This window comes from Rattus rattus, chromosome 9 (genome assembly GCF_011064425.1).
Source record: "Rattus rattus isolate New Zealand chromosome 9, Rrattus_CSIRO_v1, whole genome shotgun sequence".
NCBI classification, from domain to species: domain Eukaryota; kingdom Metazoa; phylum Chordata; class Mammalia; order Rodentia; family Muridae; genus Rattus; species Rattus rattus.
Window position 1 is genome coordinate 10,295,786 of NC_046162.1, and position 26,345 is coordinate 10,322,130.

Here is a 26,345-nt window from a genome sequence, read left to right on the forward strand (position 1 = left end):
TTAATTACAACTCTCCCTCTCGCTCTGCAGCGGTGGTCCTCAACCTGTGGTTGGTGACCCTTTAGGGACCACGGTCAGATACCCTGCATATCAATATTTACATTACAATTTGCAACAGTAGCAAAGTTACAGTTACAGAGTAGCAACTAAAGTAATGTTATGGTTGGGGGTCAGCACAACAGGAGGAACTGTGTTAAAGTGTGGCACCATGAGGAGAGTTGAGAACCCTGGATCCACAGCAATGTCATGATGGTAATGGACTGGACCTCTGAAACTGGAAGCCAGCCCCAATTAAATGTTTTCTTTTATAAGAGAACAGAAACCTTAAGTCTAACTAAGACACTTGGCTGTCCTGGAGCTCACTCCAGGCTGGCCTCAAACTCAGAGGTACACCAGCCTCTGCCTCCCAAGTGCTGGTATTAAGGGTATAGTAAACTATAACAAGTATGAAATGACATGTCTGTGGCATAAGGTCTCTTTGTAACACACAAGTCAATGTTGTGAGACTAGGTGGGAGATGACTAAGGTTACTTTGCCTTTGCAGAGCCAAAGATTTTTACTATTCGTATCAACACAACATAGTCATTCATGGATATTAAACACACCCAGCCCCCTCTTTAGTTTGCTCTGACACTAATAGGATTGAGGGCTGGCATGGATGGAACACCATGAGGCAGGGAAACGGGAGTAAATGAAATCGAGGGAAATACTATTGGAAAAAATCAATTGTGATTGAATCAGTAGGTTGAACTTGGGAACGCTGCCTTTGCCTGACATTTCCTAATTGCCAGCAATGTCAGAATACAGCCTCACGAGCTTTTCAAGGTACACAACAACTTTTCTTGGCACATAACTTAACACTTGTTAAACTGAGATACAATGCTAAGACTTAATCTGCAGGGACTCAAACTGCGGTAGATTTACAAAGAAAACCAGTGGTGTACTTGATGAAACCTGCCTAGTGTTTAATCTGACAACATTCATTGCCCAACTTTTTTTTTTTACAAAGCACCTACTATGCACCAGGCACTGGGGATAGAATAGGGAATGAGTCAGACAAAGCACCCTGGTGTCTGACATCTTGGTAGGAAAGACAGAAAAGGAACAGGAAGGAGACATGAGTTTAGATGGTGACCTGAACTGTGGGAAATTACATGGGGGATCCCCAGAGCAGGTCCCTGCAAGGCAGCTCTCCATAGAGGCTTTGCACACAGCAGGTGTTTTGAGGAACAACAGGTTTCTGTTCTGTTCCATGTTGCTGTGACAATGCATTTGGCTGGAAGCAACTTAAGGAGATGTCTTTAGGCTGCAAGGTTTGAAGGCTGCTGTCTGTCATGAAGGGGAAACCAGAGCCCCAGCCAGCACCATGGGGCAGCAGTGGTCAGCTGACCCACATCCTGATGGAAGACAAAGCTTGGAACAGACGGGAAGTGGAGATGCAACTAAAACCTCAATGCTCACCTCCTGTAGCTAGGCTGCCCTCTGAAAGGTTCCACGGCCTTCCACCAAGGAACTGCCCAGCCAACATGTATTTGTGAACATTCCTTGTACCATAAATGCTCAATGATTGTTTTTAAAAAGAAATATTGATTGACCCAACAAATTTGATGGCCATATTACTTTAAGAAGATCCATACATTTTCCTGTACTTTGATTAATAAGTGTTTTATGAATGTTTTTATTAAATACATCCAGATAGATGATAATAGGCAGATAGGCAGATAGGCAGATAGATAGATAGATAGATAGATAGATAGATAGATAGATAGATAGATAGGCAGGCAGATAATATGTAGAAACACAATAGCAATTTCATAATGGCCAGGATTTAGTAAATACACATTTGATGAGCCAATAGGCAAATTGCAAACCTACACTCTCATTTTCAATTAATTGAAGGAGATATATGGATAGAAAACAGACAGATGACAGACGAAGGGGAAAGACGGTAAATCCTGGGAACGTAAGTTTTTCATGACGCTCTAATTTCATTTGGTTTGGGCTCTGGGGCTTGTTTTGTTTTCTTTTTGTTTGATGGGGCGGTGGGTGTTGAGATGAAGTTTTGTTTTGTAGCCCAGGCTGGCACTGAACCTTCAGTCCTCATATAGAATCCTAGGACTGAAGGCATGTGTCAGTTTAGGCTTGGCTTTCATTGTGAGAGCCAGCTCTTACCTAAATGTTTGATATTTAAATGCCTGTGATAAAGATAACATTTAGTAATTGCATTTTAATTTCCTTTATTGGAAAGATCATAAGCCTACCACATCGCATGGACCCTGGATCTCCTCCTAGGCAAATCCCCTGGCCTCTCTGAAGTCAGACACACACCGAAGGCAAGATAATGCCAAGCAAACTTAGCCCCAGCTCCAAGATTCCCTAAGGGAGACTTTTCTGGCTGGTTGACTTGAATTGGGTAACTACAGACCAGAGACATTCAGCACTGTGGACAGATCTGAGGCTGGGCAGGGCAGTATTCTGCAGGTCCAGGGAGCTAGATTTAAGTGTATAAAATCCAGGCATTGCTATCAGTCTCAATGTAAACTCGACTCCAGGCTGAATACCTGAATTAATGACTTCAAATCTCCATTTAATGAAATATTCAGATTGTGATTGCACTCAGTTTCATTAACTGTAATTCTCAGGCTAATGTAATGAGATTTTCTTTCAACTTGTAATTAACTTTATTGAGAATGCTTACTGGGATTTTTTTTAAGGCAGATTTCCTCAAACCTTACTGCAAATTATTTTAATGTATGTATCATGGTATTAAGTATATTACTTATTTTTTGTTAGCTGTTAATTTCCAAAGAAGCAAAAGATCTGTATTAATCTCTTCTAGGGGGAGACAGAAGGTTTGCTGAGTGAAGGAAGCCCTCTAACCAGGAAATAATCCTGGTTGCTGATTCTGAAATCCAGGCTTCCTCTGTCAGACTTGGCATTCTTATTATTTTTCTACCAAAACCATTATGATCCTAATCAAAAAAGCTCCTTTTTTATGCAATTTGCAATATAAAAATAAAAACTCTTCAGATCTACAAAAACGGTTTTCTGTGGCTCGCAGTCCTCCCTTCAATCAAAGGCGAACACTGTCGAAGTGTTCTGCTTTTCCCTCCTCTGTTTTCTTGGAAAGTCACTGGGGAGTATGTTTCTGGCAGAACAAATATTATCAATTTCTCAGGAAAAGATGTCCTTGCTCATCTCTACCCCCATGTTCTGGGGAGACCTCCTGCTTGTTTGCAAGGTACTCTTCCCGGCCCCCACCATTGCTTTCCTCGTCTCCTGCTCCTCACTGTATTGCAAGAGCCAAGAGGATATACCCGAGAAAGGCTCCCCACACGCATGTTTCCCATTGTTGCCTAGAGAGAAGTTTTAAATGCCAGCTGAAAGTTGATTCAAAGGAAATATTAATTACTGGCAAGTAATGTCAGAAATGTCTGGTACTCTAGAACAAGACTGGTGACTTTATTTAAGTGGGTTTATTTTCAAAAATGAGGCTAATCTAATGCTGCAATTCTTAAAATCAATCAATAAGGTAAAGAAAAAGAAAAGAAACACAGCCCTGATACAATATGCAGCAAGGGCTCCTGGGAAAAGCACAAGAAAGGATGTGACCAGAGTGTAAGATTTGTAACTCAGTACATGAGTGTAGTGGCCAGAGCCCAAGCTCCTTGCCTGGTGTCTCTGGCCACGGGCAGGTCAGTCAAAGCCTCTGAGCCTGTTTCCTCATTGATCTGTCATTGCTGCAAACACATTTTTATTATTTCATGGTGCTCTTGAGGGGAGGTAAAATGAACACACGTTGTAGGTGACACACAATGGATCTGCTCACTTGTGACTCCTAGCACGTCAAACACATAGCAAGGGTACCCCTCCCGCATCCAACCATGAAGGCAGAAATATTCTCCCAAAGCAATAATGTCGCTGCTGTGCAAGGAGCATGACTTGGCATCTCTGAAGCTCAACCGCAGGGTTGAGCCTTTGGCTTTCTTTACAGAGAGTCCTACAGGCGGTTGGAAAAGCATCGCAAGGCTTATGTGGCCATATTAGAAGAAAGATTTGGAAAGAACTTACAGAAGGTAATTTTTTTCCTTTTAGGGCTCCATCTTTTTTAAAATTTTTTATTAGATATATTTCTTTACTTACATTTCAAATGTTATTCTGTTACTATTGCTGTGATGAAATACCATGACCAAGGCAACTCGGAGAGGAAAGGGTTTATTCAGTTTATGCTTCCACATCACAGTTCATCACCATAGTCAGGACAAGAACTCAAGCAGGGCAGGAACCTGGAGGCAAGGGCTGAGGCAGAGGCCATGGAAGGGTGCTGCTTATTGGCTTGTTCCACATGGCTTGCTCAGCCTGACTTCTTCTAGACCCTTTGACCAACTGCCCAGGGATGGCACCACCCACAATGGACTGTGCCCTCCCCCATCAATTACTAATTTAAAAAATGCCCCACAGGCTGGCCCACTGCCTGATCTTATGGAAGCATTTTCTCAGTTAGGGCTCCCTCCTTCAATGACCTCAGCATGTCAAGCTGACATTAAGCTAGTCAATACAGGCTCTGTTTCTTTGTTGACAGCACATGCCCTGTACATGACACACACACACACACACACACACACACACACACGTGTTGTCAACCAACACAGAGAATGAAAACATTGCTAACAACATCTGTCCAGTGAATGCATCCCCGTCCACACTGACACTCTCTAGTAAACAGACAAGTAGTCGTGTTTCTATAACCAGGCATGTGTGGTGCTACACTCCTTGCGTATGCCCATTCTCTGTACTCCTTTTGTAGTATAGAAAAGAGGTTCAGAGAATTCTAGTACCCGTTCCAAGCTTGCACAGCTGCTAAGGGATGGATCAAAGCTCAGGTCCCAGCTGTCCACCTCTGAGATCCAGACCCTCCGTAGCTCCCTACACTCCCACACACTCACTTAGACATGTTTGATAAGACATCTCCCTGTGCGGCAGGCCTCTCAGTGGCACTGTTTACCCCAGACAGTAGATCTCTCAAGCTCACGTTGCTTGGAGTCACTACAGGCCTCCGAGTGTTTTTACTAATCCAGCACAGATCCCTTCCGTTAGCTGCTTAACAGTCGATGACATCCCAGGGCCTCCAGAGTGGAATGGGACAAGCAGTGCACATTTCCAAGGCAGTGAAAACTTTTAGATTTCAGGAACAACTTAGTATGCGTGACATCGTAAAAGTTAGACCCTCCCCTCAGGTAGAATGAGCCAAGCTCTATCAGAGCTGGCTATCTGTGAAAGCCCCTTACTGTCCACCCAACTGGCGTGGTTATTGAGCTTGTGCTAGACTCCCATACATGCACTCATCCAGCAAGTGTCTATGAACATAGTACACTGTCTAAGCACTAGGGATACAGGGACAAACAGAACAAGAGCATCCGTGCTCACCCTCCACCTCCCATGACATACAGACTCTGCCCCACCACAATACCCAAAAGGACCCAAGAATACCATCTACCTTGCCCAGCTAATTGATTTAGAATCAGACAACCGATCCAGTGGAAACCCAGAAGCCAGAGACCAACATTTGTGTGTGTGGTTCCATCCCCCCCAAAACCCATCAAGAATGAGGTATTTCCCTGAGCTGCTGTTGGGTTTCACAATGTCCCCCTTGGCCTCATGTTTGAACATTCTATTTGGGGAGCTTATGGAACCTTAGGAAGTCAGGCCCAGCTGGGGGAAGGCTTTGAAGGTTGCACCTGTCCCTGATTCCTGCCTCACTCTCTGCTTCCTGGTTCATGAAGTGAACAACACCTGGCATATACACTCCCATGGCTTTGTGCTTCTGCCACCACAGACTGAGCCTCTCTACATGCGTTTCCTACAGCAATGGGGCTGAAACTCTCTGAGGCCATGAAGAATTTTTTTTGCTTTTCTGAGGTCATTTCTGTCAGCTATGTTGATCACATGTGTGCAGAAGTCACTAAAGCAACCCCGCTTCTGACATATGAATCTCACGAGGAGGCAGTCCACAGGGTCTAATGAACCTGCCTTATAGAATGTGACCTCCCCAGGTTCGAATCCTGGGTACTCTGTTATTCCCTGTGATGCCACAGACAGATGCCTTACCATTAACTCCTAATTTACACACTCCCGGGTGCACACAGACACAGTGAGAAATGGATAAACTCAGTGTACCTGGCCACCCAGACACAATGCCTCTCACAGTTTCCAACTTTCCCGGTGTATTTTAAGGCAAATCTCGTTCAGGCAAGATGTTAGATGAAATTCCTTAACTTCCATCCATCTCAGTTTTCCTAAGTCATAAACTGAGAATAATGATGCTCCCTTATAGATCTCTTCCTTCACCAGACAGATATTCATGGAGATACTGCCATGAGCAGCCTCTGTTCCCAGTGTCAGGGAAATGGCTGTGACCTCACACAGGACTTTCCTCCTGACTTCTGTGCTTTTGTGCTTTGCTGGAAGACAGATGGATGAACCAAGATGACTTCAGACAGAACAACTTGCCATAACGAAAATCCTGGTGACACAGGAGCAGCATGTGACTTGAGGCCAGAGATGAGCAAGGAGGTCTGACTAAGGACAGAGTGAGTCCTGCCAAGGGAGAAGATCTGGGGACAATGTGCTGGGCACAAAGCGCCACAGAGGTAAGGAGCCTGGGGCAGAAATGGGTGTGGCTACCTGAGGGCTGTTTTGAGTTCTAACTGAGTTAATGCATTCACAGCACTTAATGCAGTACCCAGCAAGTGCTCAATAAATGTCAGGGTTCTAAAGGAGACCTCCCTACAAGATGCCAAGTTGGATGCATAGCCTAAAACAGCTCTTTCCTGTGGCATCAAAGGGGCTTTCGTTCCTTTAGTATATCCTTCAAAACGCTCATTCCCAGAGGAACACCCACTTGTTCTGCAAACACCTGCAACACAAGAGAGATCAAACAGTGTTAATCGCACCCTCAGGGCCTCACTGGCTGGGTTTCTGTGGGACTCAGTGGTGTAGATCAGTAATGCTGGCTACTATGGAGGTGGCTCAGCCAGTTCTCAAGCTTGGAGTCCTACTGGCTTCTCCAACTCCAGCTCTCAGTTCCTTAAACACACCCTTCGAAATGTCCATTTCCAAAGGCACACCCACATACATCTCAGAATGAAAGGTAAAGGGATCTCAAGACGACTTTCCATGATAGAGCGTGAGCTCACCATGTGTGAGGGAGGACGTGGGTTCAACCCCCAGCTCTACTGATCCATAATCATGGACATGTTGCATCATTAAAGTTTTTAAGGCCCGGTTTCCTGTCCTAACATTGACAAAAACCTATAGGTTTTGAGAGAACTCGGCGTGTTTAGGGATTTACATTGCCATCTGTCCAAGTCACTCATAACATTACACTATGCTACATACACTTTACTCTCGAACACTGATATCTATATTGATTTCTCTGCCGAGGAAATCCCTCGGACACCTACATATTACAAAGTTTCTGAAAACATCTATGTCAAATTTTCCAAAAGTCAAGGTAGGGCATCCTATCCCTGCCTTGGTGAATATGGACAATTGAGAGGGCCTGAGCATGAACTGCTCTGAGTTTTGTGTCCACTTCTTACATGTTTAAGAATCAATTTGGGAAGGAGGCTTGATGGGGCCAGAACACAAGGGGCTTTTCTTTGTTATATATTCCATGTCTTAAAGGGGAATGAAGTCAATATTTGTCCGCAGTATTGAGTGAAATCTCACTTGCTTAAATGATGATGATAATGATGATAATGATGATGATGATGATGATGATGATGATGATGGTGATGGTGATGATGATAAGTATTATTAGTATATTAGTACTAATAGTAATAAGGCTGGGAAGGTGACCCAGTGGGTAAAGTGCTCTCTGCACAGGCACAGATGTTCAAGTTCAGATCCCCAGCACACCTGTAAACACTGAGCATGTTAGCATTGAAACACCAGAGCTGGTGGGTAGGAAGAGGAGCATCATGGGGGACCACTGGCCAACCAACCTAACCAAAAGGGAAAGGGCCAGGTTCAATGAGAGACTGTCTCAAAAATAAGAAAGAGGAAAAAAAGAAAGAAAGATGGAAAGATGGACAGAGGTGGGAAGAGGGAGGGAGGGAATGAGGGAGAGAGGGAATGAAGGAACAAAGGAATAAAGAAAGATGCAAACACCTAATGCTGACTTTTGGCCTCTATATATACAGATACATGGGTGAGCATGGCCTCATATGCTCATGTAGTTCATGTAACAGATTATAAAAATAATGGATGGATGGATGGATGGATGGATGGATGGATGGATGGATGGATGGATACACATATACATATATGATAGATCAATAGACAGACAGACTGACAGACCAACAGACAGACAAAGTATGCACCATCTGCTTGGAATTCATTCATCAGACTTGGAAACAGCAGCAGATATAACCAGGCACAGCCATGGTTGCCACTCCGGTTGCAGGCTCTGTGGGATTTGAACATAAAGGTTCCAAAAGCTCGTGCGTTTTGCCTCACAGTGCATTGATCTCAAAGACTATCTTTACAATCCAGTTTGCAGATAAATAACGTGTAATTGTTTCATTTACTAAAGTTTCCTGTTGGTAGCTTATTTTCCTATCTGTGTCAATACCGAATATTGTCATTGCCAACCACTATAAGAATTTCCAAAACCAGGGAAAATTATCACCATGCAAAATCAGAGAATCCATGTCTGTGTCAAAGCCCCATACCCTACACAGAGCTCTTCCTTACCCATTTTATAAAAATTTTAAAATTTGCAGCCTAACAGTCTGCAACTACGTCTTGGCAAATGAACGAGCCTTGCAGCTTGTGGGGGAGTTTCAGCAAAGGATGCCCACCCTGAGAGAGTGCACGACACCAGTGCTTCTGCTGTTTTCAGGAACCTCCAACTACGGTTTGATGCACCCCTCCAACAGCCCACCTCAGCTGCTTTCAAGCAGGCTTCTTCACATTGCTTCGACCTGGGAATATGATTGCTAGGAAGAACCACCGTAGCAATGTGTGCAATGTGTGCCTGTCAAACCCAAGCAACCTCATTGTTCCTCGACTCCTAACTAGAGCATCAGCTCCACTGTGTGTTGTCTACTCAGACTTTGGAAGGGAAGGAAACCTGAGGAAATAAACCATAATCCCCTGGGATGCTCCGTCCCAGGAAAAGCATCTACTGAGACACAATAGTAAGAGAAGCCTGTTCCCTTTTCCTGGCAGAGCAAGAGAACCAAATGTAGAAGCATACATATTCATCCCCCACTACACACACACACACACACACACACACACACACACACACACACACACACACACAGAGTGGGGGTTGTTATAGGTCTTTTTTGGGAAGCTCATTTTATGTTCTAAAAGATAAAATTGTATGTTCATTGAAAGGAGTGTTAAACCTAAAAATAGCAACTAGTTAACCTCAGAAGACAAATAAAACAATTGGTTAATCAATGACCCAGCCGAGATGAACCAATAGCAAACACTCCCCAATCAACATGAACCAATGAGATAGATTATTAACTAACAGATCAACAATAAATCAAACCAATGAAATAATGCATTGGTTAAGTAAGTACCCAACATGAGAACCAAGTTTATAGATCAACAATGATGAACCAATGAAGTCATCTAGTAATTAACAAAATAACCAACCAAGTGTCTCACTCTTTCGCAGGCAACACATCCATGTCAACTCTTACAGGACCAAATGCATCATCACATGCAACAGAGAAAGCTAACTTGTCCTTGAGTCGTCCCAGGAAATCCTGCCAAGTTGCCACTGCCATATTACCATGAGACTGGAAGCGGCCTGTACTTACGGAGATTATTTATGGGGGTTCTTGTGTCCATGTTCTCATAATGCTGCACGTGGACGACAATGTTAAGGTCTCTCTCCATGTGGTCAGTGTTGCAGTGGCCCTGTGGCCTCATGACATCCGCAAGGGCTCTGAAGAAACAAAGGAAAGAACTCACTCACAGTACAGCAGTGTGAACCATGTGCCCGTCACTGCCCATACTGGACAAACAGGAAATCCATTCCTTCCAGAGAACTGCCCTTCCAGTTAGGGATAGCGCAGAGGAAAACACAGAGGCACTAAAGTGGCTGTGAGCAGAGGTTGCATAGTCATGCTACACGCTGCATACTGCTTACTGGCAAGGTCATCTACCCGACAGTGCTGCTGAGGGGTCAGATGATGAGTTCATGCAGTGTGGCTCCACCCCAGAGACCGAGTCCTCCGTTCCTAACACACATGCCAACACTTCTTGCCTAGCAATGGCCACATATTAGTAACATTTACTCAGTCCTTACCATAAGCTAACCATTAGGCTAACAGCTATGTCATCCCTTACCTAAGCAAAAGAATATAGACTTTCTTGTGGGCTCACAAGGAGTTATTACTTCTCTACAGAAAAACAAACAAAGGCTCAGAGAGGGGAGTTGACTTGCTCAAGGCCACCCAGCCAGTGTGCAGCACAAAGACTTCAATGTTTTCTTTTTCTTTATCTCTTTTAAAAAGAGGATGGGAACACAGTTCAAGTGCTGTCAATGACCTAACCTCATAATGAGATGTAAGCTGTGCTTGCACTTAGAGCAGAGCAGACAGATGTCACATCCCAAGGTCAGACTCCCAACACACCTCCCTCCTTCTTTACCCTCCAGGATATGTACATTTAGAACGATGCAAACATCCTTAAACATATGTAGTACAGAGTGCTGTTTACATGTGAGTCTCTCCACATGTTTGGTCTTTCTGGAACCTCCTTCCGTTTGCCCCCTTTGTTAATGCACATGAAGCTCAGTGGAGTGCTGACAGTTGATTTCATGTCTCACAAGCACTGCCGAGTTCTCCAGCCTCCTCAGCCCCATGTGTACTTACCTGCAGGAATTGCTATCTCCATCTGCAAGCCTAGCAAGATGGACCAGCCACTGTGGGTGACAACTACAAGAATGGAGATGTTCTGTAAAAACCAGTAGACTCATCTTTGTAATAATGAGCAATCCCAGGAACCAACAGGTCAATGGAACTCTTCATTCTGATCTCCTCTTGGGCCACCTGCAAGCCCTACCTCCATATTTTAGGGGATACACCCTGACATTCTTAGCCAAGTGGCTCTCAGTATCCTCATCAAAAGAGACAAAGAAAGGGAGGTTCTGCTTTGGCAGGGTCCACCCAGACCACCAAGAGCTCAGCAGAGTGTCTCTGCTGAAGTATCAACGGCAGTGATGCTCATAGCTAAGGCAGCCCACAGCACGCCGAGTTTCATCTAGATTCATCTGAACCCAGAGGGTTAGACCCTAGAGCTGGGCATGTGTGAGGTGTTTCTGAAAGCTTTCCCTATACACCAAGGGCATGCTCTAGTTAAATCTTGAGTCTGTGCTAGAGCAACAGGGGCCATGCATGAGGACCATGGCTGTGGTGGTGGATTACAGTAAGAACTGCAACCAAGGAGAAGTCTGAAGGGAGAGAGACCCAGGGCAGTGAAGCTGGAGGCCTACAGGGGCCAGAGGACAAGATGGAATCCACTAGAGACAGGAAAATAACAACAGCCCGCACACGTTTGTTCATTCAGCAGATGTTTATTGTCTACAGTATGCCATGCATGACATGAGGCCCTGGGGGCACAGCACTGCACAAGCTGAGAGAGGTCGTGGCCTTCCTGGAGCTTACATTCTATGGGAGAGAATAAAAATAGATATGTTAAATAAAAATAAGCAAGAGCTGAAATAAACAACAAGGAATGGTGCAGCCAACAGAGCCAGGTACCATAACAACAGCCCAAAAATAGAAATGGTCCGAACGTCCATCAGCCAAAAAGCAGAATGCAGTATACAAGATGGAATATTACTCAGCAGTGAAGAGGAAGACTAGAGCCCAGACACCAGTCCAAATGTGAGTAAAACTTGAAAACCTTATGGCCAGTGAAAGAAAGCAGACACAAAAAGGCCTGGGTTGTGTGGTTTCATTTACAGCAAGTGTCTAGAATAGACAAATCCATAAAGATCACAATCATGGTTGCCAGAAGCTATGTGGGAAAGAGAGAGTGGGAATAGACCCCTAAAAGACAGGGAAGGACTGGGGGGCAGGGGAGGGGCAGCTGGTGCTTCATTAGACCTAGTAACTAAGAAGTAAGAGAGGTAGGGAGAGATACCAAGACAACATCTTACGAAGAGGTGAGACTCTTATGAGCAGCATTAGGCTGGTCACGAGATGCTGCAGCTTGGAGCTGAACTGTCCCTCAAAGATCCATGTCAAAGGCTCATTTTCCACCATGATGCCATGGATGGTAGTGGGGACTTTAAGAGGAGAGGATAACTGGAGGTCTTTAGTCATGGGAAGCAGTGGACATGGACCCTGACCACTTCCTGTTCTCACTGTTTGCTTTCCTGGCCATGAAGAGAACATCTGTGCTCTACCACATGCTCCTGCCAAGACACGCCACCTTACACGGAGGTCAACAGATCGTGAGCTGAAACCTCCTAGACTACAGGCCAAACGAACCTTTCCTCTGCACAAGTCGGTCTGCTCAGATGGTTGCTGGAGTAACAGAAAGCTAGCTCACACAGGTGGGGGGACAGAAAGAGCATGTCAGGCAGACCGTATAGGAAAGCACAAAGGCCCCAAGGCAGGAAAGACATCAGATATTTGAGGAACAGGCAAGCAAGCTGATAGAGATGGAGCAGGCCAAACAGAGAGGAACAAGGCAAGGCAAGCTTCGATCCATTTTACAGAGCAAGGAGTTGCCCACATGAGTTGAGTTCTGCTCCTGGCTGAAGGAGTGACTGGAGTCCTACTCCTGAATGTCTGACATCAAAGCCCATGCCCTTTCCTGCCTCTGTGCAACAGGCATGGTCTGAAAGTCAGGAAGGCTTCAGGGAAGGGAGCTCTGAGACAGACAGGACCTTGTAAACCTAACTTGCCTTTTCCACTTCTAAACAGGTTCTTCATCCTGGGCTTCAAAGGATCGCTGAATTCTTCTGGAATTGAATGGAAAATTTGTTTGTGGTTTTTTTTTTTTTTCTTGATCAAAGAAGCCATAACTTTCATCAGACTCCCCACGGGTCCAGTCCCAAAGCACCAAAATAGTGGAGCTCTCCCCATCAGACTTAAGCCTGGCTTTAATGGCCTTTATTCAATAAAACGAGAGATCAGTTCAGTTCTGTGTTGATGCCACTGCCTGCACTGGATCCACACAGCAGACAGCAGGAGTCAGGGACCAAGGATCAAGGGAGGCCCCAGAGACACTGTCACCAGGGCCCTTACTTCAATCATACATGTCCCAAAGGGAAGGCACACATTAAATTACAAACTTTATGTCAGCTGCTCATCACAAAGCAGCCATGTGGATAAAGGAAGAGCTCTCCCCTATAAACCCACAGGCTGAAGGCAGATCTGCAAATGCAGGCAGCAACATGGCAGGCCAGGTGTGGTAGGACACACCTGTACTCCAGCCATGGCAACTCTGAGGCTACTGTGGCTTACATGACCAGTTCAAGGCCAGCCTAGTGAGTCCACAATGAGAACAGAGCAGGGGAGATGGTAGGAGAGAGCGGGAGGGTAGACTTCAAAGCAAGGTTTATTTCCTCCCATTCTCCACAGGCCGGAGCTTGTGCTTTATAGCACACCTTATATTTGTTCAGAGGTCCTGGCACCTACTACTTGCTGAATGAGGACATTTTGTGATGCGTGCTATACTCGGAGGAGGGGGGGGAGGACATCCCACTCATCAGAAGCAAAACAAGGGTTTTTGAGAGTTTAACACATGGTCCTGATGTCTGTTTCGGTCTGAACAAAGCAAAAGATTTATCCTTCCCCAACTAACGGAATTCTCCTACCAGGTGGCTGGGAAACCTGAACATCTCTAGTTCTGTGGAATCTCCTCTGTCAACATCCAGGCTTGATCTGAGACATGAACTTGGCAAATTTTGGACGTGATAATTCCATGTAATAAAGTTTTTGATGTATGACTGAAGCACCAAGCTTCCTTTGAACCCCTCAGAGGAGCAGCTACACATAGATTCCTTTGCCTCCCCACCCCCACACATACTCTTGGCCCTTTTTAGAACGATTGTGTTGACATATTATCTTTCAGGTTGAAAAATGATTATTGACAATTTCACAAGCTTCAACACAGTAACAATTTTCTTGCCCATTTTGTTATGTGTTACCTATACCTCCAGTATGTGAGGGAAAGAATTAGACCAGTATCTGTCACTACCGTGAAAGAATTAGATCAGTATTTGTCACTACCGTCTCAGAGTTATAGCTCAGTGTTTGCCATAAAGTAGATATTCAATATGTATTGAGCATGTAAGATAGCCATTAGATGGATGGATGGATGGATGGATGGATGGATGGATGGATGGATGGATGGATGGACCGATGGAGTAGGTTATGCCATGTAAAACAGAACAACAGAAATAGAACTGTCTATTAGGCACTCAAGACACAGCTGTGGGATGTTTGTCCCTGCGTTCCTTACTGAGAATGATAAAGGGAAGAGCACTGAACCAATCAACTGATAACTTGATCATAACTAATAACCAATCAACTAACCTTCAGACAGTGCTACAAAGGGAAGCGGATAACACTGAGTACTAAACCCAGGCCTGTGGATGGGTGTGTGGAGGAGTGGGGCAGGGCTAAGCATGAAAGGTCAGAGGAGGCTTCCTGGAGAAGGCAACACTGTAACGGAAACCTGAAGGGTGAGGACCGTCATTTCAGATCTAAAGGAAGAGGACTCAGCCTAACTGACAAGTGGACAAAATAGAAACCTTACATCACTTTTCTTTCTGATACGGAAGCAAATATAAGATGTCAGTATTTCCAAAGGGACAGCCAAGTCCCAGGACCTGTCCTGAAGGTTTCCAAAGGTCTAACCTGGGAGATTTGCTGTTCTTCACTTGTTTGGTTTTGGTTTTATGTTTTGTTTTGAGACAGTGTCTTGTGTATTAGAGGCTGCTCTAAGATTCTCTATGTGGCTGAGGATCTATTAATCCTCCCACCACCCCACCCGACCCCTAGAGCTGAAAGGGTAAGTGTGCACTATCTTACTTGTTTCTAGGCAGTAATGGGACTCAAACTCAGGGCTTCATGCTAGGCAAGTACTCTGGCAACCAGACCACATTGCCAGCTCATATCCTGAGTTTTAAACACGTTAGTGGGCTTCCTGGGCATCATCTCTTGCACAAAGAACTTCATTCATTGTTCAGAACACAAGGATAATAGTCACAGTCAAAATTTCCATAGTGGTAATTTACACCAGTGCAAACAAATACCAAAGCTCAGCAAACTCTTCAATCAAAATGTGTGCATTTGATGGCGTAAGTTATGCTCCCATAAAGCTGATTTTGGTTCCCAAAGAGAAGCAAATGTGTTTTGCAAGTAAAATAGATACTTCGATGTGATACTGTACATGGGCTTCTCCAGCTTGGGAAGCCACGGAATAACCACAGGACTGCCGAAAGATGGCCCAATGAGAGGGGTTCTGGAGGACCACAGCAAAGGCCCATGGAAGGGGGACCTTGCCACTTGATGTCATATCTTTGCAAGGCTTTTCTAATGCATTTTTGAAAACTACACAGGACACTGCTATGCCTTTTGCCCACACGGATTTATTTTTTTGTGCCTTGGAATTTTTTATTCTGTTTGAAGATGGGGGAAAACAACATGTGTTTCCTGCCAGCTTCAAGTAGAGAGCTTCAGATATACACGTCTGCCCTCAAGGTTGTTTCCCAAGTCTTTCTACTGAGAGGTCTAACACTGCCAGGACAGGTACATAAAACATTCTTAGACTTGACCTCACATGGACTCCCAGAAGGCCCTGCTGTGGACTGCTGTTTTCGGGGCATTAAGCACTTCTTTGGGATCTGAGAAGACTGGAGGTCCTGTGGGTCCATTCTCCAGTGCAGTGCAGTCTAGCGGCCAAGAGCCTGCTCCCTGCTTCAGACCATCTGGGTTTGAAGCCAGAATTCTCTGGCTCACTGGGTGCTCGTTCACCCTCTTGGAAAGCGGTCTGTGCCTCCGTAATCGGCAGACTGTCATAGAAGCTACCTTGTGGGGGAGGGGTGTGAAATTAAAAGAGAATTTATACACAAGCTTGTGGCAAAATTGCAAAGCTAAGACAGGTTCTTCGACATCCCCAGACAGCGCTTTTCAGTACATTCAGTCTAGTCACACGCAAGCCATCCTTCCTGTTCAGAGCCTGCAAGCTTCTCCCGATCAGATGGAAACGCAAACCCAGAGTGGATAGGAGAGTTGGCCACTGCTACAGAGTACAGAGTAAGGACCAGGCACTGAGGTCCAAGCTACAATGTCACCCCCTTCAGTAGACCAGAGGAAGAACTCCAGAAGAAGGATGCTGGGTAGTGACTGGCTAGGCTCTATGCTAATCGCTTTCCAAGCCTGCTCCTCACTGTACACTCAAGCTGCAGATAAGAACTGGAGTTGCAGAGATGTGAAGCAGCCTTCCCAAGGTCACCCAAACATTAAGAGACTGCACAGACCTACTGGGAGCATGTGCTGTTCACACAAGCCTTCTGCCTCTCTGGGCTGCAAGTGGCGGAGGTGAACCCAAGAGCTCTCTGAAGGGGATGGTCACCGCCCAGCCATAAACAGCAGCTGCTCTGTGAAAACCGCAGGTGCAGTTATCAGAGCTCGCGAATGGGACAGAGGAATTACAAATTGGAATTCTCTGAGAAATCCAGTTCTTCAGTCCAAGCTTGACTTGAAGTTGGTTTTAAAATATGAATATTAGGGGTGAAAGAAATTTCACAGCCAAATACAACAACGCTTCTTTACCAGATCCACACATAAAGCCAAACTCTGAAGGACATTTGGGGTGTGAGAAGGAGATTTTAATATGATCGGACATTTAATGACAGTGTGGCATTTTTGTTCTCTTTCTAAGTTGTGATCATGGAATTGTATTGTGTGGGAGAAATGTTGTTCTCAGGAGTCCCATGCTGCAAGTGTTAGGGAACTGAATGATGTGTCTACAGCTCATTTTCAAATGGTTCTGCTGGATGGGGGCTAGGGACAGAGAAAGGGAAGGAGGGAGGGAAAGGGGGAGGAAGAGAGGGAATGAGAGGTGAAGAAAAGGGGGAGAAAGGGCAAAAGAAATAGGAAGAAAGCATCAAAATAAATGCAGAATTTAACAAAACTGTAAAACTAGTTTAATTAATATTAGTGGGGGGACTTTTCTCTTTGTCAACTGAGTGGTGACATTTTCTACTGCCACTGGACAGTTATGTGGGTGTCATCTACTTAGTGGGTGGAGGTCAAGGATGCTTCCAGACACCCTACAATGTGCAAGGCAGTTTCCACCACAGAAGTTACTATACAACCCTGAGTCAGCACCGGGGTGACAGGGGGGTGACAGGCCCTGATTCGGGCAGATTGTCCTGTGGTCCGTTGTATTCTCTTTGGGGGTTTTACATGCTTCAGTTTTCTCCTAGTAAAAACTTATGGTGGCACACGCCTATAATCTTTCCTTAGTAACCTGTGATAAGCAGATCATGAGATGGAGACAAGCCTGGGCCATACGATCAGACTATATTGCAAAACGATACACAGAAAACTTACAACACACAAATAGTAATACTTTGCAAGCCAAAGGGTATCTATCCAGGAACCTTCAATGGAAGTACCTGTGGCTGCCGTGTTGATGCTGGAGAGCTGCTTCCACAGTTCTCCTCCCTCCCTCCCTCCCTCCCTCCCTCCTTCCCCCCCCCCTAAGGGGCACTTGAGCCTGTGAGGGTCAGCGAGTGTCTGAATATCCTGTGTGATTGCTCTCCATCTCCCATGGGGGACAGGGTATTTCACTGAGCCTGGACCTCAGCATTGGCTAGGCTTGAAGGAGCCACTGGGATCTGCCCGTCTCCACCACCAGCACTGGAGTAACAGATACTCACTGCAGTGCTGGGCTTTTTAGGTGGGTTCTGGGATTTGAACCCAGGTCCTCATTCTTGCACATCAGGTACTCTTCCCCACTAAGCCACTCCCCCTAGTGGCTACTCCCCCCTCCCCCAGTCCTTACAAGACGATGTGGGTTCTCCCCAGCCCTCCTGGTGGCTGTCCTCTTTCTTCTCCATCCTCCTCAGCCCAGAGTGAACCAGGCTATATTTTCCAAGGACTCCAAATGTGCATTCTGACATGCTGTGGGCCTCCATTGGCAAACACAGGCTTCCTGGTCACTGAGACAAAGTGTGCAAAGAAACACTGCTTGCCACCTGTGTGTCCTTGACAAGGTGCTTCCCAGGCAAAATGAGAACAAACCTCATGTGTGCATCCCTGAGCTCCTGGTAACACAAAGAGGCTGTGGCTGGCACAGTAACTGCTCCTGGGATGTGCCTCACCTCAGAGCAGCCTCTTTGCTTCCAAGCTTGGTGCACTGCTGGAGGATCCCTTAGCACCATCATGTCCAAGTAATGAGCCAATAGCCACACTGGGCTCCAAAGGATTAAGTACAGAAGCAGCATGTGACACAATCAGAGGGGCTGCGGCAGCCTGGGCGCCTCAGACAGGTTATACCAGTGGAGAAAACAAACTCCTGAATGCAAAGAGAGTCACGCTGTCCTCTGCTTTGCTCTTGAATTAACTCTGCACCTCCTCCCTTTGTGAAATACTTTCAATCTCAAAGCCAGTGTTTCTCCTGGATCTCAGAGTTACTGAAAAAGAACACTAAAGAAGATGTCCGAGGCCCACTCCAAACATACTGACCATCAGTCTCTATAGAAAGAGCTTAAAACTCTGTCCCCGAGAAGCTCCCCAGATCCTGAGGCTGGGCCTGAAGACATCTGACTCAAGTACAAGGGGGTTAGGCCCAGAATTACTATCAATGTCACAATTTTCTTCTAATTGCATGACTTTAAGCAAAGCCACTTCACCTGTGCCATGATTTTCTCCTATGTAAATAGGGAATTAAATAGCAGCCACGTCGTAGGCTAGCTAAGAGAACTGAGTTTATACACATACGTGCACACACACAAGCACACACGAATGCATACCTCACAGTGCCTGGCTCAGCAGGTGTTCACACTGGTCCCTTCACAGTGTTTGGATGAGCATGAGAGTCACCTGGAGAGCTTTACCAACCCTGGTACTAACTTAAAGTCAAAGAGGGTAGAGCCCCTGGCAGCAGGGACTTTAAGCAGTACAGGTGGTCTCAAACAGCAGCACACTTGAAAGGCATCCCTAAGAAGCTGCCCATAACATAACCGAGTCTTCTTTGCCAAGGCCAGGCACTTTCCACTGCATTCTAAAATCCCTGAATGTTTACAGGAAAAAAACCTAAGTTAAGTAGCTCTGGGTACTTCTGGATGTGACCTCCAAACAGACCTTACCTAGAATCTACAGAAAAACTGGAGTAAATACCTCCAAAAAGAGGAGGGGTTAGAAGGAGGAACTGGGTTCCCACTGAGCTCCTGAGTACCAGTGAAGAGCTGGGTTGACCAGGGCGCCTGATCCAAGGGAGCTTGAAGCTGTAGCATCAGTGTCACCCACAGACACACCAACAATAGCTCCTCTCTCCACCAAATCCCAGAAAGGGAAACTCAGCCAAAGAACTTAGCAAAAAGGCATGGTGGAGATTTCAGCCCAAGTTAAGGTGTCAGCAAAGCAGCCTTCCTGTCTCTGAGTACTGGTCCCCTACATGGCAACATGCATGTTACAGACCCGCATTCAATGCTCACCCTCACCCTCACCCTAAGGACAGCAGGGGATGACCCTGGATGGGGCTCTCCTAACATGAACCCACTGGGAAGCTATACTTAGAGCACCTTTGGGTAGCAGGGGGTAGGCTGGGCCAGCAACTTGCTCTCGGTTCCAGTTTCCTGGATTCCCTGGGAACTTATTTTTGTGCCCAGGAAATCGCCATCTACCACTAACCCAAACTGATCCAAACTTCCCCACCTTCCCTCCAGATCCCTTATCTCTGGAAAAAGGAAAAACTTTCTTATATAAACAGAAAATGATTACTAGTAAGGCAGCAATGTTCCTTTGCCTATTTTTGCTAGTCTCTTTGTTCAGATTTTTAGGCATGTATACGGGTTTCGTGCACACGTGCACTTGTGCGATAGCGCGGGCACACACACAACCGCCCTTCATGGGGGGTGGGAGGCTTGGAAGTGAAGAGAACAAACACTGTGACTTCAATGCCCAGGCTCAAAATCAATTGGGCTTTGGCTCTAGCTGTCCTGCTGTCGGCCAGACCTTATGCTAACCCCTCATCTCTCCCCGGGTCCTGGCTCAAGTCTGTATCCTTCACCTCCAAAGTTACTGAGTTCTGGGAATCAATTCAGACACTTGGGGGAGGGGCTAAACAAAAAGGCAAATAGCTCCCTTAATCCCCAAATGCTTTCTCCCATCTGCTGCGACTTTACCATTGTTGGGACTTGCATAATGAATAAAGAGAAAGGCAAAGTTGACAAATCAAGGTGCCTGAAGGGTGGAGGGGGCCCTTGGAGTCAGCTCCAACCCAGGCAAGGCGTGCAGCCTTGTGATGGCTGCAGCGCAGAGAGGGATAGATGATGAAGGAGAAATGGAACAGGAAAGAAGAGGTTCCAATCAAAGGCCCTCAAAGCTCTGGGGACGACAGCTCTACGGAGGCTTTTGTTCTCACCCTCTCCGTGCACTCTCCCTAACCTTTGCTTCATTTTCGCTAGTGTACAAGTTGCAGGAGGTACTCACTCTTTCCCTCCTCCTCCCTCCCTCCCTCCCTCCTCCCTCCCTCCCTCCAACACACACGCGCACGAGGGATCACACACGCCCCCCCCCTTCAGGTTCGCCTGCCTCTGTTTACCTAGGGAGGAACATCTTAAATAAATGGATCCTTTCCCCAAAACCCAAGAGTTTGAAGATCGGGCTATGTGTCTCAGGTCACACCACCATATCTGGTGAGAGGTAACAGCAGGTAGGCGAGGGGGAAAGGGACCCTCCCTCCCCTTCCACACTCGGCCTTCACCCCCACCTGTGCTGAGCCCAATGCCTCGGCTCAATGCTACAAGCGAAAGTTGTCCTCCTGGGTGACATTCCCGAATCAGAGACCTTGGGGTGGAGGGAACCATGGCTGGGGTATGTTGGAGATGGGAGGGAAAGGAAAGTGGACCCAGAGAGGGGGGCGAAGGGAAGGCTGCCCACCTGGACATGTGTTCCCTTTGGGGCCGGTGTGCTTTCTCCAGCCCCAGCTTGGTGAAGATGCCCACCAGCACCATGACAGCCACCACCCCGCAGATGATGTAGACGATAAGGTTGGTCTTGTCCTTGGTAGGGTCGTGCAAGGGGTCATCCTTACGCGCTGGGGGCTTGCCCGTGTTAAGCCAGAGTGGCGTGTCGTAGTTGGTACAGGTGCTCTGGTTCAGTCGCCGCTTCTTAAACGTGCAGCAGAACCGGAAGCCACAAGTCCCGCAGCAGAAGATGAAGTCGCCCGAGCTGCAGTTGAACGGCGGGTCCCACTGGCCCATGACATCGAAGTACCCCCGACAGGAGTCCGGCGTGGGCGCTCGAGTCGGCGGTGCGTCCGAGCCCCCGACGCCCTCGCCGGCCTCTCCGGAGGCGGCCCCCGAGCGATTGCTCCCTGTGAGCAGCAGCACGCCGCCCAGTTGCGCCAGCTGCCCGTGCCCAGCTCGCTCCTGCGCCCGGCACATGCGGGCACACAGCTCGGTGAGGAAGCAGCCGAGGAGCAGCCGGAGGACTCGGCGCATCGTGTCTCCGAGCCCGGGCTGGAGCGCTCGGCCGCCGCTGGAGCCGATGCCGCCGCCTCTGGACGCGCGGCCGAAGCTGCCAAGGCTGCTGGCAGGGGCTGCGGGCCGCCGCTGGCCGCACATGCAGGGAGGCGGCGCGGGGCGCTCGGTGGTCGGCGGCCACTGCGCTCGGCTCAGACTGCGTTCGCCTCCAGCGCGACGCGCGCCGAGGAAGGGGGCCGGCCGGGGAGGAGCGCGCCGGGGCCGGGCGGGGACGGAGCAGGAGCGGGGGCCAGCGCGGGTGCAGGTCCTGCCGGCCACCGGGGGAGGCGGGGGCGGAAAGCAGGGGAGAGTCGCTGTGTCCGTAACTCCCCTCCGCCCGCCGCCCGGGACTCGGATCCCCACGTCCGCTCGCTCGCAGGATGCTCTTCACCTCTCTTGCACGCCAAGTGCGCTGGAGAGAGAGAAGCGACACTTGTGGAATGAAGGGAGGGCCAGAGGGAAGGGGGAAGGGGAGGAGGGCGGGGGGGGGGCGGCGAGCGCTAGCTCGAAAGGGGCGGGGGCGCGGAAAGAGGTGACTCGGGCGGGCGGGGGCGAGTAGGGGGGGCGTGCAGAGAGCGCTGGGGCAGAAGCAGCAAGCTCCGCCGCCGCCAGGCTCGGAAGAACAGCTCTGGTTTCTCGGCAGGTGGAAAGAACCGCGGCTGGGACCTCTGGCACCCTCTGGGGAGAAAGGTGCGCCTCACCCCAAAGCAAAGGCTCAGAGGTGGCTCCGCCCGCGGTGTTTTACCCCTAGGGGTGCGTGCGCAGAAGCTGCGGTTGCAATCTGTCGATCAGGGAAGAGGTGACTCTAGGAGAATCGGGACAGATTAGATGGCTTGCTCACTCCAAGACACACTAGAAGCAGTGTAGACAAGATCTCCCTCCTCCCTCTGGGCGTGCAGGGACTGCCTTGCCCTTTCCGGGGATGCGACCTCCTGCCTGGCGCGAGCCTGGGATGGTTCAAGTCCCTGGACAGAGAAGAGGCTGGAACTGGGAAGGTGGGTTAAGTGTCAAGCCCCTTGGACTGTGGTAAGCATCCCAGAATAGGGGCTTGGGAACTCATTTTAAAATCTAGAAGGTCTGGGGAGGCGGCCGGCGGACAAAGCGAAGGCAATGGCTCATCCTGGAAGGGCTCTCCTAAGAACTCGCCTAGCCCTTAGGACCTGCAGCTTTCTGTCCCTCCTCGCCCCCGCAGCGTTCGCTGAGCTCCACAGGAGGGCACACAGCGGCGCCGCCTCTGCTCTGGCAGTCTTGGCGCAGCGCAAGGCCTGGGCACTCATCCTCAGCCACTATGTCTTTCCTGCAGCCCGCGCTACAGTCTCCAGAGCAGGCTGTCCACTGTCTCCACGGAGCCCCCTTTCCTGACATCCTCACCGAGCTTGCTTCCTTGGCTCTCAGCATCTCTTCTCAGCCTTTCCAAATCTACTCACTCTCCCTTTCTCCTGGCTGATTCCTCCCAGCCGGCCATAAGCCCTCAACCATTTCTCCTACTTCTTCCTGTCCCCTGCTTGAATTTTATTTCAATAGACCCTAAAACAGGACTCACATCAAAGCTGCTAAGCTAAATTTATATCCTCATACGCCCCGGCGTTTTGTTTTTTAATTGTATTAACTGAGTATGCTCTTTGCAGTAGGCTGGGTGATTCACAGGGAAAGCAATGTTTGCTCTTCCTTCTCCTGTCTGGCTTCAGCTACAGGACTCTTTGGGGACATTTCAAAGGACCACGGAGTTGGGCAACATGTAAAAATGGGCCACTGGGATCCTCTTAGTTGAGATTTTATGAGAGGGTTTATGAGGATTGTGTGGCAAGTTTTCTCCAAATCAAAGAGTTTGGCTAAGCTCCCCCAAACCTTTGAATAAAGGAGATTTACAAATGCAGCTCAGGACCACACCACGTTGGTAAACCACACCAGGTCTTAGAGCCAAGACTGACTGCTGGAGAATGTACTCCAACCCATCTCCCACCTAGGAAAGGGGTGAGAGCTGCCAATCATCAGCTTCCTCATAAAAGGACCATGTAAATAGAGTGGGAGGCATGTCTGTCATACTGGCAACCCACAACTGCCACCGCCTTGTCCATCCCACAAACGTGAGCACTGGCGTGGGGGCTGATAGCAGCTGGCATTCTCCGTGAGTTACAGCACGGCCCCTGAGCTTGCTTTTATTAAAAATCAATAACTACTGGTACCAGACAACCAGGGGGCTTGCAGAAGAATGAGTAAGCTCGGAGTCCCACGAATTCTCTGCTTCTTGATTAATATGATCTTCCCAATACCAATGTGAGAAACTGAGCCTCAAAGCAATGGAAAAAGCTACCCAGGAGAATTTGTGGCATGAACGCTAGAGTTGACATTTTACCCAAGAACTATGCTGCCAGAGCCTGTGGTCTGGCCACTTCCTATCCCTTCCTAACAGACACACAATCCATCTTCTATTACGTATTTCTATCTTTCACGTCTCCAAGCACTGCCGTGTAAATAACATGACTAAAATGGCCTTGATAATCCATGTTCCCAGGCACACGACAAAAACTACTTGTGAACTATGTTAGCTGTGTGTTTAGTTTTTTTTTTTTTTTAACAATTTATGAGTCAGGAAAGTACTTGTCATGAAAGCAAAAGGATCTGAGTTCAGCCCCTAAAACCTACATGAGGACGCAGATTGTGGTGACACACGTGGAGAGAGGACATGGGCCAGATGTCCTAACCTATCGAGGCTCTCCTGCCAAGGAGCTGGGGGTCAGAGACGTGGCTGAGCAGTTAATAGCTTTACTACACTTGCAGAGAAATCAGGTTTGGTCAGGTTTTACAATCTCCTACATCTCCAGTGCTGGAGTACATGGCACTGTGGCCAGCACAGGAGCCCACATGCACTTGCACACAGAAATTCACACAGACACACACATAAAAAGATAAATCTTTGTTAAAAAAAAAAATCTAAAGTCTTGGGGAATGACACTTGAGGCTGTCATTTGGCCTCAGCATGCACTGCCACACACATATATGCACACCTGCACCCACAGGAATATGCATATACATAGATATAAACACACACGAGGGAGGAGACAGACAGGCAGACACGGGAGAGTGGGGTAGAAAGAAATCTTTAAGAAATCGTTCAGTATGGGACAAAAAGAAGAAAGGAATACTCAGAGCACAAATATTAGAGTTTCTAGCATTCACGACTTCCCTGAGGTTGGGGAGGGACCTGAAAGGCTACTTAGGATCCAAGAAGTTGTGAGCTCTATCTAGCAAGTGGTAAAGCCAAGGCCAGAATAAACTGCCCAACTACTAATGTAGTCTTCTGCCATCTCCAACCCTGCTCCAATGCCTCTTCAGTGCTCACAACCAGCATCAAGGCAGCCTTTACAGTGAGCAACCTCATAGGAAAAAATGTGTTTCACACACACACACACACACACACACACACACACACACACATACATACACACATACACACACATGCACACACATACAGACTCACACATACACACACACACACACAATTTTGAGATTTGGGGGATTTAAGAGACTTTAAAACATGATTTTAAAATACCTTATGCAAAATATGAACAGGAGAGTCCACTTCTAGATCTGCCTTTGGTCTCTGCACAAGTCTCTGTCTGCAAGACTTTTAACTGGCTGCTGCTCCCAGCTTTAATTAACAGAGACTGCCCCCTGTTTGTGACAAGAAAACTGCAGGAGCCGTGCTTCAGAAGGAAGCAGACTGAGATTCGCCCTGCCTGCCTTTTTCCTGGAAGAATCCTAAGCCTCCTCCCCCCCCGAGCTTTCCCTGGTTCAGCTCCTTTCCTATTTGCAGTGACTGTACCTGCTGGGATTGCCCCAGCCTGTGTGCCAAGCCTTTGAAAAGTATCTAGGAAAATCATCTGTGTTCTTTTCACTCTTTGGAGGGGTAAAAATGCCCATTTTCATATCCAGTTATCAAGTATAACCACAACTTCCTGACAGGGGTATGTGTTTGGACACATGACCAAAAGCATATTTCCCTTAAGGCTTCTATGTGGGGATGGGGGCAGGTTCTAAAGTTGCTCACCGAAACAGCAAGTTCATAGACAAGGGAAAATCATATCGGATCTCTTCCCCGAACCACGACAGAAACAAGTTCACTTGAACACACCCCAGGGAAAATTGTGGCCCTTTATGAAAGCTTTTTTTTTTCTATGAAAGAGATGAGGATGCTATAGTTTTACAGCTAAGGCCTTTTTAATAGCTAAAGAAGAACCTCCTTTACTCTGGCCTCAATTATTCAGGCGGCGGTACCTACCACAACGAGCATGCAATGGTAAAGGAAGGGTCTGGGCTGCCTTGGACTACCTTGAAACCAGTGTTTATAAACCAGGCAACAAATTAAATTATGTGAGCAGTGGCCTTCCCAGAGTGAGGTGTTTGTTAATCTTCCTCATCAGGTGGCTTTTAAGGTTTCAAAGAGGTTTCCAAGCAACTGTTAGCCTTGAGGGGGAAAAAGGGAGAGATGACACAGAGGCAAATTGTAGCGATCCTCGCCTGCTTCCAGAAACACATATTTGACGGATTTTATTCTCCGTGTCTGCAGAGATAAAGATGCTTCACAGAGGTGAGCTAG

At 47.5% G+C, this 26,345-nt stretch overlaps 1 protein-coding gene across 3 annotated transcripts in view; it reads right to left on the reverse strand.

Moving 5' to 3' along the window:
- The window catches only part of Shisa9 (shisa family member 9), a 293,828-nt gene extending 270,601 nt beyond the window's left edge, over window positions 1-23,227 (reverse strand). For 2 of the 3 annotated variants that reach the window (XM_032911781.1, XM_032911779.1), the window contains exons 1-2: window positions 21,162-22,189; window positions 9,843-9,970 (exon numbers count right to left, since the gene is read on the reverse strand). In XM_032911781.1, the coding sequence (XP_032767672.1) occupies window positions 9,843-9,970; window positions 21,162-21,847 (814 nt within the window). In that variant the 5' untranslated portion in view covers window positions 21,848-22,189. Of the gene's footprint in view, window positions 1-9,842; window positions 9,971-21,161; window positions 22,190-23,116 lie in introns of those variants that run through there. The other variant, XM_032911780.1, reaches the window with a different exon arrangement.
- Between the last annotated feature and the right edge of the window lie 3,118 nt (window positions 23,228-26,345).